Source organism: Podarcis muralis, chromosome 11 (genome assembly GCF_964188315.1).
Source record: "Podarcis muralis chromosome 11, rPodMur119.hap1.1, whole genome shotgun sequence".
Lineage (NCBI taxonomy): Eukaryota > Metazoa > Chordata > Lepidosauria > Squamata > Lacertidae > Podarcis > Podarcis muralis.
In genome coordinates this window covers 14,398,548-14,412,770 of record NC_135665.1, presented here as the reverse complement: position 1 = coordinate 14,412,770, position 14,223 = coordinate 14,398,548, and the positions used below count along the sequence as shown (strand labels likewise).

At 42.7% G+C, this 14,223-nt stretch overlaps 1 protein-coding gene across 3 annotated transcripts in view; it reads right to left on the bottom strand.

Moving 5' to 3' along the window:
• The window catches only part of PTCH1 (patched 1), a 112,293-nt gene that overhangs the window by 54,633 nt on the left and 43,437 nt on the right, over positions 1–14,223 (bottom strand). For all 3 annotated transcript variants that reach the window (XM_028748954.2, XM_028748955.2, XM_028748953.2), the window contains 3 exons: positions 2,291–2,480; positions 428–494; positions 224–315 (listed from right to left, as the gene is read on the bottom strand). In XM_028748954.2, coding sequence (XP_028604787.2) covers positions 224–315; positions 428–494; positions 2,291–2,480 — 349 coding nt within the window. The remainder of the gene's footprint in view (positions 1–223; positions 316–427; positions 495–2,290; positions 2,481–14,223) is intronic.

The window sequence follows — 14,223 nt, the reverse complement described above, 5'->3', positions numbered from 1 at the left end:
GCTGCAGCTGTACCCGGGGTCTGATGTGACTATGCAGCTACATTCCTGCAGATGGAGAGTCTTGTCTGAACACACCTCCATTATTAAGACAAAACCCCCGTCAAAGTCACATATATGTGAATTCTGATATTTTGTTGCCAGTGCAGCATAAGAGCAAATCATAATAATGTGAAAGGCTACCATGCAGTCCAAGCTGGTTTATATTGTAGAAAACAGCACTTACGGTAGATATGCAGTTCCCGACTGTAACTTTGCACCCTCCCAGAAACAGTCCAAAGGTGTGATAATTAAACAAGGGTAAAGATGTTCTATGATCTGTCAAAGTTAGAAAAAAAGCACACGCCAAATTAAGAAACGATAAAGAGTTCAATGCAAAATTATTATTTACAGAGGAAAGCGTGTGCAGAATACAACGTATTATGTGTACCTTGTCCATGTAACCTTCTGTGATCGGTTCCCCTGATTTATGGCATAAGTGTTCCAATTTCCATTGTCTGTAAAAAATTAAGAGCAAATCACACCAAAACCATAAATACACACATTTATTTTTTCAATGTCCCCCACGTAGGTGGTACACCTTTAGGGGAACTGTAAAGCACAGATGAAGCACTCTTAACTCCTGAATAAGGGGCCTGTTGTGCAATCATCAAAACAGGGCAGTTTTTGTTTGTTACAGAGAACGCTACTTTGTAAACAGGGCTTGAATTGTGCAGGAATGGTTGGGAACCCTATGTCTGGATGTGTCTGCAGTCAAGTATTCTGTCCAATGTGGTATGATTGCCTTGCCATCCCCATTGCTCAGCCCAGACACTGAGGTCCAGCTCCGAGGGTCTTCTGCTGGTTCCCTCCCTGCGAGAAGTGAGGTTACAGGGAACCAGGCAGAGGGCCTTCTCGGTAGTGGCGCCCTCCCTGTGGAACACCCTCTCTTCAGTTGTCAAGGAAACAAACAACTACCTGACTTTTAGAAGACATCTGAAGGCAACTCTGTTTAGGGAAGTTTTTAATGTCTGGTGTTTTATTGTGTTTTTACTATTCTGCTGGGAGCCAGCCAGATGGGCAGGCTATATAATAATAATAATAATAATAATAATAATAATAATAATAATAATAATAATGTTTTGCTCATTTGGAGGTTTATTTTGCAGGCATCATTTTTGCCATGACACACCCTGTCACTCTTCTGGCATGCTACAATTTGAATTATATTGAATTATATTAGTTAACCTCTATGGAGCTAAAATCCTGAAAGATTATAGTGGCATATGGTGTTGACTTGGTTGTTCAATCAATGCATTTCCTTCACCCTTTGGAAGCAATGAAACTGACTGCACACACAACCCTCTCTCGTTTATCGGACACCAACTTAAAGACTTTTGAAAAGCAAAACCTGGAATACTGTACTGTAGACAAATTGTTTGGAGTGACTATTATGTTACCAATTGGTGAACACTAAGGACTTTTTGCTACTTGGAAACGCATTAGTGTGTCAGGCAAAATTTATGCTGCACATTTATCTACGCTGTATCGAAAACAGCTTCTGACTTTGAAATATGACAGACTGTAAATGCCTCAAGATTAGGTCCAAACCTGTGCTATTAACCTTAACTAAAAACTTTGTTTAGCATCACAGATTTTCATAAGGCAGTATTTATATATGTCAGCATACCAACAAATAAAAAAAAATTAAATAAGGGGGAAGTTCTGTTTTCATTTATATCAATACCAAATCTGTATGAGTACCATAGAGGCATGAACGATTATTTTCTGAAACACCTTGTTCAGAGTAACTTCAGACATTTTAAGCTAAGTTCAACACCTGGAGATTCCAGGGCGAAAACTCGTTCTCGAGGGGCTGCCTATCCCCTTTCCCCCATTGCCAACTGAGATGCTAAATAGGAACCAAGAAAGAGGCATCTGTGGCTAAAAGAATTAGACAGACAGCCACTGTGAGGCTGAAGGCACCGGCCCATTTCCGCTTGCTTCCTTCAAAGTGGCCCTCCAGGAACACGAGTTGCTGGGAGGGTTGTAAATATTGAAAAGCAGATGTGCAAGTCCGCCGCAATCCCATTTACTGTACTCCCACTGCATTGCCGAAAGGGGAAAGTTGCGCAGCAGAGATGCCCATCTGAAGCTTGCGTTATCTCCTCTGCATGAATTCGTCTTCACGTGTTAACAGCAGGAGGATTCAAAGTGGGACCACGGCACTCCTGCACCTCCTTGTCAGGTCCTAAGCTATTCTTAGTTCCGGGAAGTTAAAATAACATAGTCTTTTCTCTCCATTCCACCTTACCTGTTGTACATATACACGTGTACCCTGCTGGCTTGAAGTGCAGAATCAAGGTGCTGTCGGAGCGCCTCTGCTGTTAGCACATTAGCGCAGTCCTCTTGCGGTGTCTGAATCATGAGTTGGGGATTAAACATGGCCTCTTCTCCAATCTTCTGGCGCGTGTAACTTAACTCCCGACTCACTCGTCCACCAACTGACAGACAAATATTTACAACCTGGGATCAGCCAACAATAACTTACTCTGGATTCACATTCTAAGAGCTCACAGGCCACCAATAAACTTTCCCATATGCATGGAATGTTCTGTAGCCAGTTAAGAACTGAAGCAATTTTAAAGAGAGCTAATTTCATCTACAGTGCAGCAAAAAGACAGAAATTTCCCTTTATATAAAAAAAAATAAATCAATTAATTGTTCCTACTTCACAAACAGAGGTGTGTGTTAAGTTGATTCCCGCTAGACACATGGTCTTTCAGTATCACACCCAAATTTCCACACGTAGAAAGTTTATTAACAAAAGGAAAAAAAGGAACCTTTCCCTTGCAGACCAGACCAAATATTTCTCTGTTACAATTTCTTGCACTTGTATAAACAGTCTGCTGCAATGGCACATTTCAAGATAAATGACTTCAATTTACACTCTTCTCCTAAATAATTTGGCAATGGCAGAAGGGGAAATGTTTATCTTCCATAAAAAGGAGGTAGGAGGGAAAGAGTAAATGAGCATTAGTATGTCTTGCTGCTGCTAGTTAAAACATAGAAATACTGTTAAGTTAGGGTCACATAACGGTGCAGTTTCAGAGGAACAGAGTCAGCTACACTTAAGCAATCAATTCCAAGTGTCTAGAATCGCTACAGTGAGCTAGGATGTACCAGAATTTGGATTCCAAGGCAAATTTTATCTTTAGAAAGTCAAGAAACCTAACAAGGAGACACATTTATGCAGCTTCTAAAGGAAGCTAAAATGAAGTCAGAGACTGTGCGATCCTATACAGCTCTACTCAGTCTCATGGTTTTCAGTGGGGCTTACTCCCAGGTATACAGGATTACGATACGATAATCTTTATTGTCATTGTCCCATACAGAACAACGAAATTGAAAAACTCTACATCAGACATTCAAAAACCAACAGGCCTGCTATCCCAGCCTGGTTAGCCCTCCTGGTTAGCCCCCCAAAAACTCTGATACCCCATAATTAAATACAATATACTCCCACAGAGACTACCTTACACTGTGTTTAAAACCAAAATCACATTTGGTTATAAACTGTTTCTTAGGCGGCTAGTCCTAGTCTTTATAACCCTGTACCTTCTTCCAGAGGCAGACTGCAGCCATAGAGGAAGAAAACAAAAGGAAACTAAAAATAAAATGACAAATTCAATAACAGTCACAACTGCTTGTATCTCGAGAACTGAGCACCATGATCCAAAGATGCACTGGGACTGTTCCATCCCCACCTCATGCAAAACCATCCCTCCATCGTCTCTAGAATGGCATGTGATGCAGCTGAACAGCAGAGGTAACTGCAGAAACCAGTAGCACCGCTGTCCACAAACTGAAATGCACTCTGGGCCAGAGCCCATTTTTTAAAAAAGTAAATGGTTAAAGCATCTTTTAAACCAGGGATGAAGAACTTGTGGCTCTCCAGATGCTGTCAGGCCCCACGTTTAATTTATTAATAGAGAGAACAAAGGACACAATTGTTTGTTGATTAAGATGAAACAAAAACATTGGATAATTGGTTTTCACCTTCAGTTTTAAATTTTCATCTCAAAACAATGTGTTTGCAAATAAGCCCCTCGCCTTCATTGCTAGGTAATTTATGCTTTTTGTAACAAAGTTTACATGGACATCAGTTCTGAAGCTTTAATTCAGCTTACAAAGACACCGGTGGGATTTTGATATTCCAACCTACAGTTCACATGACAACAAATCTCTACATCCCCATAGGAACAATACATGCTCTGCCATTCCATCCCCAAATCTATACCTTATTTTATTTTTTGGAATATATGGAATTTAACACTAATTTCAGCCAAGAGGTCCAGTCTTCTGCAAGACAAAAGACAGCATTCCTCATCTCTACTGAAAGTGACCAACTGTTTAGTATCAACAGAAATTATTGCTTCTTACTCAAGGTGCTGTCAAACTATATTAATCTCACTTAACAAGGCAAATTTAGCTAATCAGCATTACATCATAGTCAGCAGGAAAAGCTGCGCTCTTTCCTTTCTCCATAAACCCAATAAGTGAATAGTGACAGATAACTAGATGGGTTTTAAAAGCGTTTTATTCCCATGAAAATGAATTTCGTCAATTACGTAGCATTGTATATTTTAGTAGCATATATATATGTATATTTATATATACACATAGTGGATTGTTTTCGAGCTTAAAAGCTGTAATGTATTTAAAATTACATTTAATACAATTAATTGTATTTAATTGCAATGTAATTGTTCACAGTTCTTAAAAAAAGTTGATATAAATGGATCGGAAGTCATAACACCCCCCCCCAAAAAAAAATACACAAGAAGGAAAGAACTATGTGTGAATACTGTCTTTCCTGTAGTTTTTTTCTTTTAATCTTTAAAGTGTAAAGACCTTATAATGTAATGTAACAGACATCTGCTTGATAATTTTTCCAAACTGTTTCCCCCAAAACTCTGCTCCAGTTTTTCAAAGAACAAAAGACCTCTCCACAAGAAAATGCCACTTTATGTGACACCTTTAACATCAAGACTGACACATCAGCCTCACACATCTAACACACTCTGATCAACCCAGGAAGACGAGCGAACCTGTACACATATTTCTATCCTTTTCTTTTGTCATTCCTAAAAGCTGTTCACAAACTATTATGAAAATTCACAATTAAAACAGCTATCGCAGAATTGTATAGTTGGAGGGGATCCTGAGGGCCATCTAGTCCAACCCTCTGCAATGCAGGAACCTAAGCTAAAGTATCCATGACAGATGGCCACCCAACCTCTGCTTAGAAACCTCCAAAGAAGGATAGTCCACGACCTCCAGTGGGAGTCCGTTCCACTGTCAAACAGCTCTTACTGTCAGTATAACATTGTTAAGTATAATGTCTGGAAAAGTTCATCATTACAGTGGTACCTCGGGTTACAGACGCTTCAGGTTACAGACTCCGCTAACCCAGAAATAGTACCTCGGGTTAAGAACTTTGCTTCAGGATGAGAACAGAAATCGTGCTCTGGCGGCGCGGCAGCAGCAGGAGGCCCCATTAGCTAAAGTGGTGCTTCAGGTTAAGAACGGACCTCCAGAACGAATTAAGTTCTTAACCCGAGGTACCACTGTAATTTGTATGCTCCATACATTTTCTGCTATTTAATTACAGTGGTACCTCGGGTTAAGAACTTAATTCGTTCTGCAGGTCCGTTCTTAACCTGAAACTGTTCTTGACCTGAGGTACCACTTTAGCTAATGGGGCCTCCCGCTGCCGCCGCACGATTTCTATTCTCATCCTGAAGCAAAGTTCTTAACCTGAAGCACTATTTCTGGGTTAGCGGAGTCTGTAAACTGAAGCGTCTGTAACCTGAAGTGTCTGTAACCCGAGGTACCACTGTATTATATTTACCTTCAAGCACTTACTGGTAACACTGCCTGGTTCCAAAAGACCAAGAAGGATGACATGAAGAGCCAACCTCCTTGGAGTACAGAGTTCCACAATGCTGGTGCCGCTGCTGAAAAGATTCTGTCCTAAGCAACTACCCAGTCAAAGGCGACTCTGGGCTTGCGGCGCACGGAAATGCTGTTTACCTTCCCGTCACAATGGTACCTATTTATCTACTTGCATTGGCCTGCTTTCAAACTGCTAGGTTGGCAGGAGCTGGGACAGAGCAACCGTAGCTCACCCGTTGCGGGGATTCGAACCGCCAACCTTCTGATCGGTAAGCCCTAGGCTCAGTGGTTTAGACCACAGCACCACCCGCATCCCTTTGCTCTTAATATATGGGTGTACATTAATATAGAAACCTTGAGCTTGTTTGGAGGTTCTAGCAGGGGAGCGCAGCTATCGTATACCCTTGACCGAAGAACGGTACACTCCTTCTATCTGGGATGGTCGTCCTCTTCCACCGAGCGCGCAGCTTCGGGAGGGACGCACATGGAGCGGTGAGGGAGGAAGGGGACACCCGCCTAGCCAGCCAGATCAGCCGAATCAACCCTGGCGATCAATGGGGTGACAGATGTCGCAGCCAGATCGCCCTCACATTTAACAATCTACACAGTGAACTTAAAGGAAATGAAACCACTAAAAATAAAATCAATAAACTCCAGGAGTGGCCAAGGGTAGAAGAAGAGGAAATTAGAGAGATAGTTAAAAATTTCAAATCGGGGAAATCTCCTGGGCCAGACGGTCTACCAATAGAATTATTCAAGACCTATATAGATTGGTGGGCAGAACCCTTAGCTCAATTGTTTACTCTCATAGATAAATATGGGATCATACCTGAGATATGGTTAAGATCAATAATTATCCCAATCTTTAAAAATGGCGACCCAAAAGAACCAAGGAATTATAGACCGATAAGCCTATTATCAGTGATAGGGAAAATCTACGCTAAGCACCTTTTATCTAAACTCCTTACCTGGATGAAAAATCTAAATTTACCAGGGAAAGAACAAATAGGTTTCTCCAAAGGTTGCTCTACATTAGACCACTGCCTTATACTTATGCATTTGGTTGAAAAATACAGATCTCAAAGGCAATCTAAGATATATGCTGCTTTTGTAGATTTTCGTGGTGCATTCGACTCAATTGACCGCCCAAAGCTGTGGAGGAAACTCGCAGAATTAAAAATTGATCAGCGCTTATTGATTCTAATACAAAATCTATACTCTTCCAATACCTGTCAAGTCAAACTTAACACCAAAGGTCACCTTTCATCAGACATCCCAAACTCGAAAGGGGTAAAACAAGGGTGTATTCTTGCCCCTTTTCTATTTAATTTATTTTTATCAGACTTGCCAGATCACCTTCAAAAAATAGAATCACATGCCCCTAAACTTAATCAGAAACCAGTTCCTCTGTTATTATACGCAGACGATGCTGTTCTACTATCATTAACGAGCTTGGGTCTGAAACGTCTTATATCTTCTCTGATCCTTTACTGCGAATGTAACAAACTCTCTATAAATTATGAGAAGACAAAAATTTTGGTCTTCTCGAATGGTTGGAAATTAGAGAAATGGAAAATAAGAGGGCAAGAAATCCAACAAGTGAAAATCTATAGGTATCTGGGAATCTTATTCCAGAGCAATTTAGGGTGGGCAAATCATCGCACAAATGCCATAAAACAGGCAAAGTGCACCTCATCAGCAGTTGCCCGTTTTTATTATCAGAAAGGCAATCAATTTATTCCTGCGGCCAATCAGATATTCCAAACAAAAGTGCAATCCCAGATATTCTATGGAATCCCGCTATGGGTCCAAGCATATAACAGTGATTTAAAAAAGATTCACTCCAGCTTTCTGAGACGTATTCTTGGACTCCCAGCTGTGATCAAATATGAAACAATGTGTGCAGAAATAGGCATACACACAATGGAATATTGGGCCTGGTCCACCTCAATAAAGTACTGGTTACGCTGCCATTTTCGCTGCCCTCCATCAAGTCTGCTCGCTGATTTGCTCAAAGACTCCTATAAATCAAGATGGTATCAGTACCTCGAAAAAAAGATTGAATCTTTAGGCATCGAGCTGGAGCCCCTGTACAATTCTAATGAGCAATACATTTTCCATAATATCCTAACTAGACTAAAGGATGTCGAGAGACAAAATATTATGGCAGCTGTAAACAAAATTTGCTCCCCCATATTCTATGATTTAAATATCTTAGACAGCAGAGCCAATTACGTCACTAAATTAATAATCCCAGCCCAACGTAGGGCTTTTATGCTGGCCCGTTTGAATGTTTTTCCCTCAGCATTTGTCAGGGGAAGATATCAAAACATTCCTAGAAACAAGAGATTCTGCAGATGTTCTATGAATGTCCCGGACACCGTAGAGCATATTCTCTTTCATTGCCCATTGTACAGTACGCTCCGTCAACGCGTGCTGTCCCCTCTTTTGGGTGGTCCGGAACCCCAGCAAGGTGAATGTGTGGGATTCTGCCTATCCGACGTTGACCAAAGGGTAACGGCGGGGGTAGCCGAGTTTTTGGTAGCAGTTCTCCAAGGAGCAGGTTAACAAGGAAAACCACTGACTCTACATGCATATATATATATATGTATGTAGCCAACTGCTGCCTTTTTATATATATTTCAAGGCTTTTATATCTTATTTTCTCTTCTATGGTTTTATTTGTATAATGCCTAATAAAGGTTTGATAAGTAAGTAAGTAATATAGAAACCAATTCCTATTTAGGGATGCGGGTGGCACTGTGAGTTAAACCACAGAGCCTAGAACTTGCCGATCAGCTCCCGTTGCTCGGTCCCTGCTCCTGCCAACCTAGCAGTTCGAAAGCATGTCAAAGTGCAAGTAGATAAATAGGTAAACAGCGTTTCCGTGTGCTGCTCTGGTTTGCCAGAAGTGGCTTAGTCCTGCTGGCCACATGACCCGGAAGCTGTCTGATGACAAACGCCGGCTCCCTCGGCCAATAAAGCGAGATGAGCGCAGCAGCCCCAGAGTCGGCCACGACTGGACCTAATGGTCAGGGGTCCCTTTACCTTTACTATTCCTACTTGCTTAGTAGTGCAGACTAGCACAAGCATGGCCAACGTAGCCAAGTTCCTTTCTTGGAGTACGCCATATTCATGGATGGTGAGTAAGTGAATTGATAGGCCTAAGCACATATGGCAGTTTGGCACAGTGTGCTCCAGTGCTAACCACAACACTTGTGATGCCATGGAAAACTAGTGGTCTGTGATCAAATAATTCAGACAGTCTGCTTGGGTGAGTTTGGTAGACTCTGAGCAGGGAGAGACGGCACCCTGACAAATGCAAACATACATAGCAAACAATCTGCCCAGAACAAAAGCTGTTGCGAAAGATTCTGTTAAACACCACAATGACAGTGGTTTTCTTCTTCAACTTTAAAAAAAAAATCCTCCCCTTTTTTATTGTTTCTTCCACTAGGATGGAAAACAATGGCATTTTTCATGTTTGTGTGTTTAAGTTGTAAATAACGACATATAAATTATATGAAGAGATCTTAGTAAAAATGCAATAAATCAAAAAAGGTAACTACAGTGGTACCTCGGGTTAAGTACTTAATTCGTTCTGGAGGTCCGTACTTAACCTGAAACTGTTCTTAACCTGAAGCACCACTTTAGCTAATGGGGCCTCCCGCTGCCGCCGCGCCGCCAGACCACGATTTCTGTTCTCATCCTGAAGCAAAGTTCTTAACCTGAAGCACTATTTCCGGGTTAGCGGAGTCTGTAACCTGAAGTGTATGTAACCTGAAGCGTATGTAACCCGAGGTTACCACTGTACAAAAGTACAATGCAATAAAAAAAAATACTTCTTTACACTGCAAATGAAGAATAAATTAAAACATTCTTGGGAGGTTTCACGTTTCTAGAGCTACTTGGTCGCATCCTGAACTTCTTCATTGAGGCCACAACCCACTTAACTATGGAGCAGATCAATAACAACTCAAGATAATATCAATAAGGAGAAATAGATGGCGTGGAAGTCTACATTTAGCTGACCACAACCTCCTTATGTTGGTTTTAAGCCGCGTTTTCTCAGGAAAGCAGGTAACTTGTGAAAGTTATTATAGTTCTCTGCATAGGAAAGTGGGAAATAACATCCTGGCCTTTCCTACCAACTGAAGACTTTATGGAATACAACTATCATCGGTTTTATTATTCCCATTTACACCCTGCTTTTTGACCCTATCAGGGATCAAGGTAGCTGACATGGTTTTAGACAAAACTTGCAAAGATTACAAAACCACTTACTTAACAGCAGTAGCCAATTAAAAACTCCCACAACCAACAACACTCACTGCTCAAGGTAACGTCTGAAGACTCAAACCGGATGGCCAAAAGTTTGGAAGAACAAAACACTTCAAAAGGTGTTGTTGAACTCCAGCTCCCATCAACCTCCAACCAATAGTCAGGGATTATGGGAGTCTAACAACATCTGGCGGGATATTGAACTCGCTACGATAAAGGGAGTTCCACAAGTATAGCACCCAAAACTGAGAAGGACAAAAGGCATATAGCAGGCAGCCCAGCCTCTAATTTGGGAAGCAGAGCAGGATCCCACCCAAATAACTCAACAGACTTCATCTACATGGGGGGGGGGGGAGGCTCATATGAGTAAAGAGTGGGATCAGGGCCGTCTTTAGCAGATGTGGCACCAGAGTGCAAATATCTGCTCAGCGCCCCCAAATTACCACAGATAGTGGGTGTGTGAAGCTGTTCACTGCCAGCCACTGGGGGGGGGGCGCAACTCCCCTCCCATGCCACTGCGGGAGAGCAATCCCCGCAGAGGCTTGGGAGGGAAGCTGTGTGCCTGCTAGCCATATGGTTGACAGGGCACAGCTGGCGGGTGTGCAGGGAAAGGGGAGGCTGCCCGCAAAGCTGCGCAGCTCCCGCACTTGCTGGGGCGCCCCTGAGAGGCCGGCACCCTAGCGCGACGCACCACTAAGCCCTATGGGAAAGACGGCTCTGAGTGGGACCTAAATTTCATGACCAAGAGAGGTGGTGACTGCTAAAAATCGAACTGAAATTTCTGTGCACGCAAATGGCAACATAGATGCATGCAAGCACTATCAGACAGCAGGTGTGGCTTTTGCATTTCACTGTTAACAGTCCGGTGTGTGTGTGTGTGTGTGTGTGTGTGTGTGTGTGTGTGTGTGTAAGTGGCAGTGTACTTAAAGCGCAAAGCTTGGATGGTGCCCCTTATTCACTGGCAGAAAGAGGTGAAAAGAAGGGGCCAATTGTATCTCCAATTGGATGGAGGTTCATAACTGAGGTGCCCGTACAGGGAAAAACCTGCTACACATCAGCATACAATAGGAAATGCACATCACCAGTAGGGCCTCCTCCAAAAATCTAAAAACCTAGAGAGTTGATCCATCAGGTATTTTGAGCCCTATTACACTGAGCTCTTCAGGTATTTGTGCACTCAAAACTGAAACTGGTAGCATATTGGCAGCAAGCACAGATCCCAAAAGGTTGGTGTTGCATGTGGCTTTACTTTGAGATACTGTGCAGCAGCTGGGCTACAGCATTCTGTACTGGCTGAAGCTTCCGGGTCCTCTTTAAGGGCAGCCCCACATAGCCCCACTGCAGGGATCAAAAGCGACATTACCAGGGCATGGATTACAGACCAGGTTATCTTAGTCAAGGAACAGTCATAGCTGATGAACTAGACAGAGCTAAGAATCAACATTCCCAGCTACTGAAACCATTGGGCTTCATGTGATAGCTTGGAACCCAGGACCATTCCCAAGGGATACATCTGTTCTTTCCACTCCCATCTTGTCAGGATTTGATTCCAGTGTAGAGGTCATTTAGAGCATGCTTTGCCAAGCAGGTACCCTCCAGAAGTTGTTGGACTACAGTTCCCATTAGTCCCAGCCAGCTATGTAGTCCTACAACATCTGCAGAGCACCAGGTTGGCAAAGATGATTTAGAGAAATAACTAGATACTCCTTGAGACAACATTGTAGATGTTCTCATTTTCACGGCTGCAGCAGAGGAAAATGCTAAGCAAGCATGCCGAGGTGTCTTGCTAATGTACAAGTCTTCATCTTGACAGGTTATATAAGTTATACGCCTATTGTAATAGCGTTTTGAGGGTCTCATTCCTGGCAATGGGCAGGTTGGAATGTTACTGCTTTCCATTAAAATTTGCCACACCGCCTTATCCAAAAGGATACGACTGTAAAAGACAGCATGTGAACTGTTCTGGGTCCAAGCTGTCTGTCTCTGGGACCAGAGCAGCAGCCACCCTTTCAACCTCTATGCACATTAAAAACATACTCGGTTAGTTCCTGGGAGTTCCTGGCTGCAACGTTCCCTGGCAGATCCATTCCCCTACGATGACATCAGTAGGCTTTGAATTTAGCCAGGGAGCGGGTGTGGGAGAACCCAGTCATTACCTCAGAACGCTCTGATCTAGGAAAGAGCCTTCGAGATACAGCAGAGGCTAACAAGTTGGTCTGTCCACCAGAACTGAAGTGCAGACTAGACGTGTGGGCCGATCGCACACATCTTTCGCACACATGCCCCATGCAGAGGTGGGGGCCTAGATCCCACTGCTTTTCGGGGGTTTATGCCCAGCTCCTGTACAGGAAATGTGCTAGGCAGGTTCAAAATTTTCTGAAAGCAGCAGAGCACAATGAGGAAAGGTCAGTGAAAGTGTCAAGTTCTGCACACTTGTCACACTTGTCCCCACAACACACACACACACCCCTTTGTGTGTGGATACATGCTTAAAGATACACGATTGTCCCACACCACACAACTAATCCCGCCCTTCAACTAACCTGAGACTTGGCTATACTGTATGGCTCAAATAAAATGTTTTGAGTGTGTTTTAAGTGCAATATACAATTTGGCACTAGATGGCGATGGTGAGCCTTATAGAAAATTCAATGTATTTTTTAAAACACTTTTTTAAAAAAGGCATTTTCAGAACGGTTTTTATATGTTCCAACCTGGATGACCCTGCTCACGCAAAGGCATCTTGCTGCTCAAATAATGGTGGAAATTTATCTTGTATTAGGATAGCATACATATAAATGCCCTTTCTAGCAAATAGCCAATCGTATTTGGAGGGCAGTTTGTGAAATGCTAACCCTCTCCTCTACAATGAGCACAAAGAACGATAACTGTGATGTGGACACCTGCCCAGAAAAAGTTGCATTATTTCTCAGACCCTTGAACAGCTGCCAGGTGCCAGCAGCTTCTAGTCATTTCTAACCTGAGGCATATTTGAACTCCTGACCTAGAGGTGAAAGGCTCTGTATATCCTATTACCAAGCCCTAGGCCACACTCTGTACCTCACCGATACATAAAAACTGTTTTAAAACACCAAGCACCACACACAATAGTAAATTACATTTGATCGTAAAGGAGTAGCAAAAAGCTGACTCACAGAATGGGGCTAAACTCTTAACAATCATTTGAAAGCACAAAAGAGACCTCTCTGGGGTGCAAGCTTGGGCAGTGTGTATGTCACATGATGATGATGATGATAATAATAATAATAATAATAATAATAATAATAATATATTATTTATACCCTGCCCATCTGGCTGGGTTTCCCCAGCCACTCTGGGTGGCTTCCAACAGAATATTAAAAGACAATAACCTATTAAACATTAAAAGCTTCCCTAAACAGGGCTGCCTTTGGATGTCTTCTAAAAGTTTGGTATTTATTTTTCTCTTTGACATCTGGTGGGAGGGCGTTCCACAGGGTGGGTGCCACTACCGAGAAGGCCCTCTGCCTGGTTCCCTGTAACTTGGCTTCTTGCAGCGAGGGAACCGCCAGAAGGCCCTCGGCGCTGGACCTCATCTCTCTGCCTCTGTTCTTGTCATAGCGTAGCATTTGGAAGAGGATGGGAAGCATGAAATGTCTTTATAGATGTAAGATTTTGTTTTTAAATGGGTGTTGGACCCATCTCCACCCATTCCCTTATAACCTAACAGCCCAGAAAACCTGTCTGCAGAAAGCTTTATGGTACCAGTTTGGTTTTAGGTGAAGCCTCTCTGTTTCTTTCTAGACTAGAGAGAACATCCAGGGAATGTCCTTATGCCCACTGCAATAATTCCAGAGCTAATACAGAGTTGCATTAAAGACAGTAAACACCTCTAAAACACCTGCCTGGAAAAGGCTCGTAGACAGAGGTTTCAGACTTTATGTTAAAGTACTACCCAACCCCCTCTCCCGTTGTTACATCTACAACGCCTGCCTCAATAAGACGGGTAGACGTGGGGTTTTGAGGGTT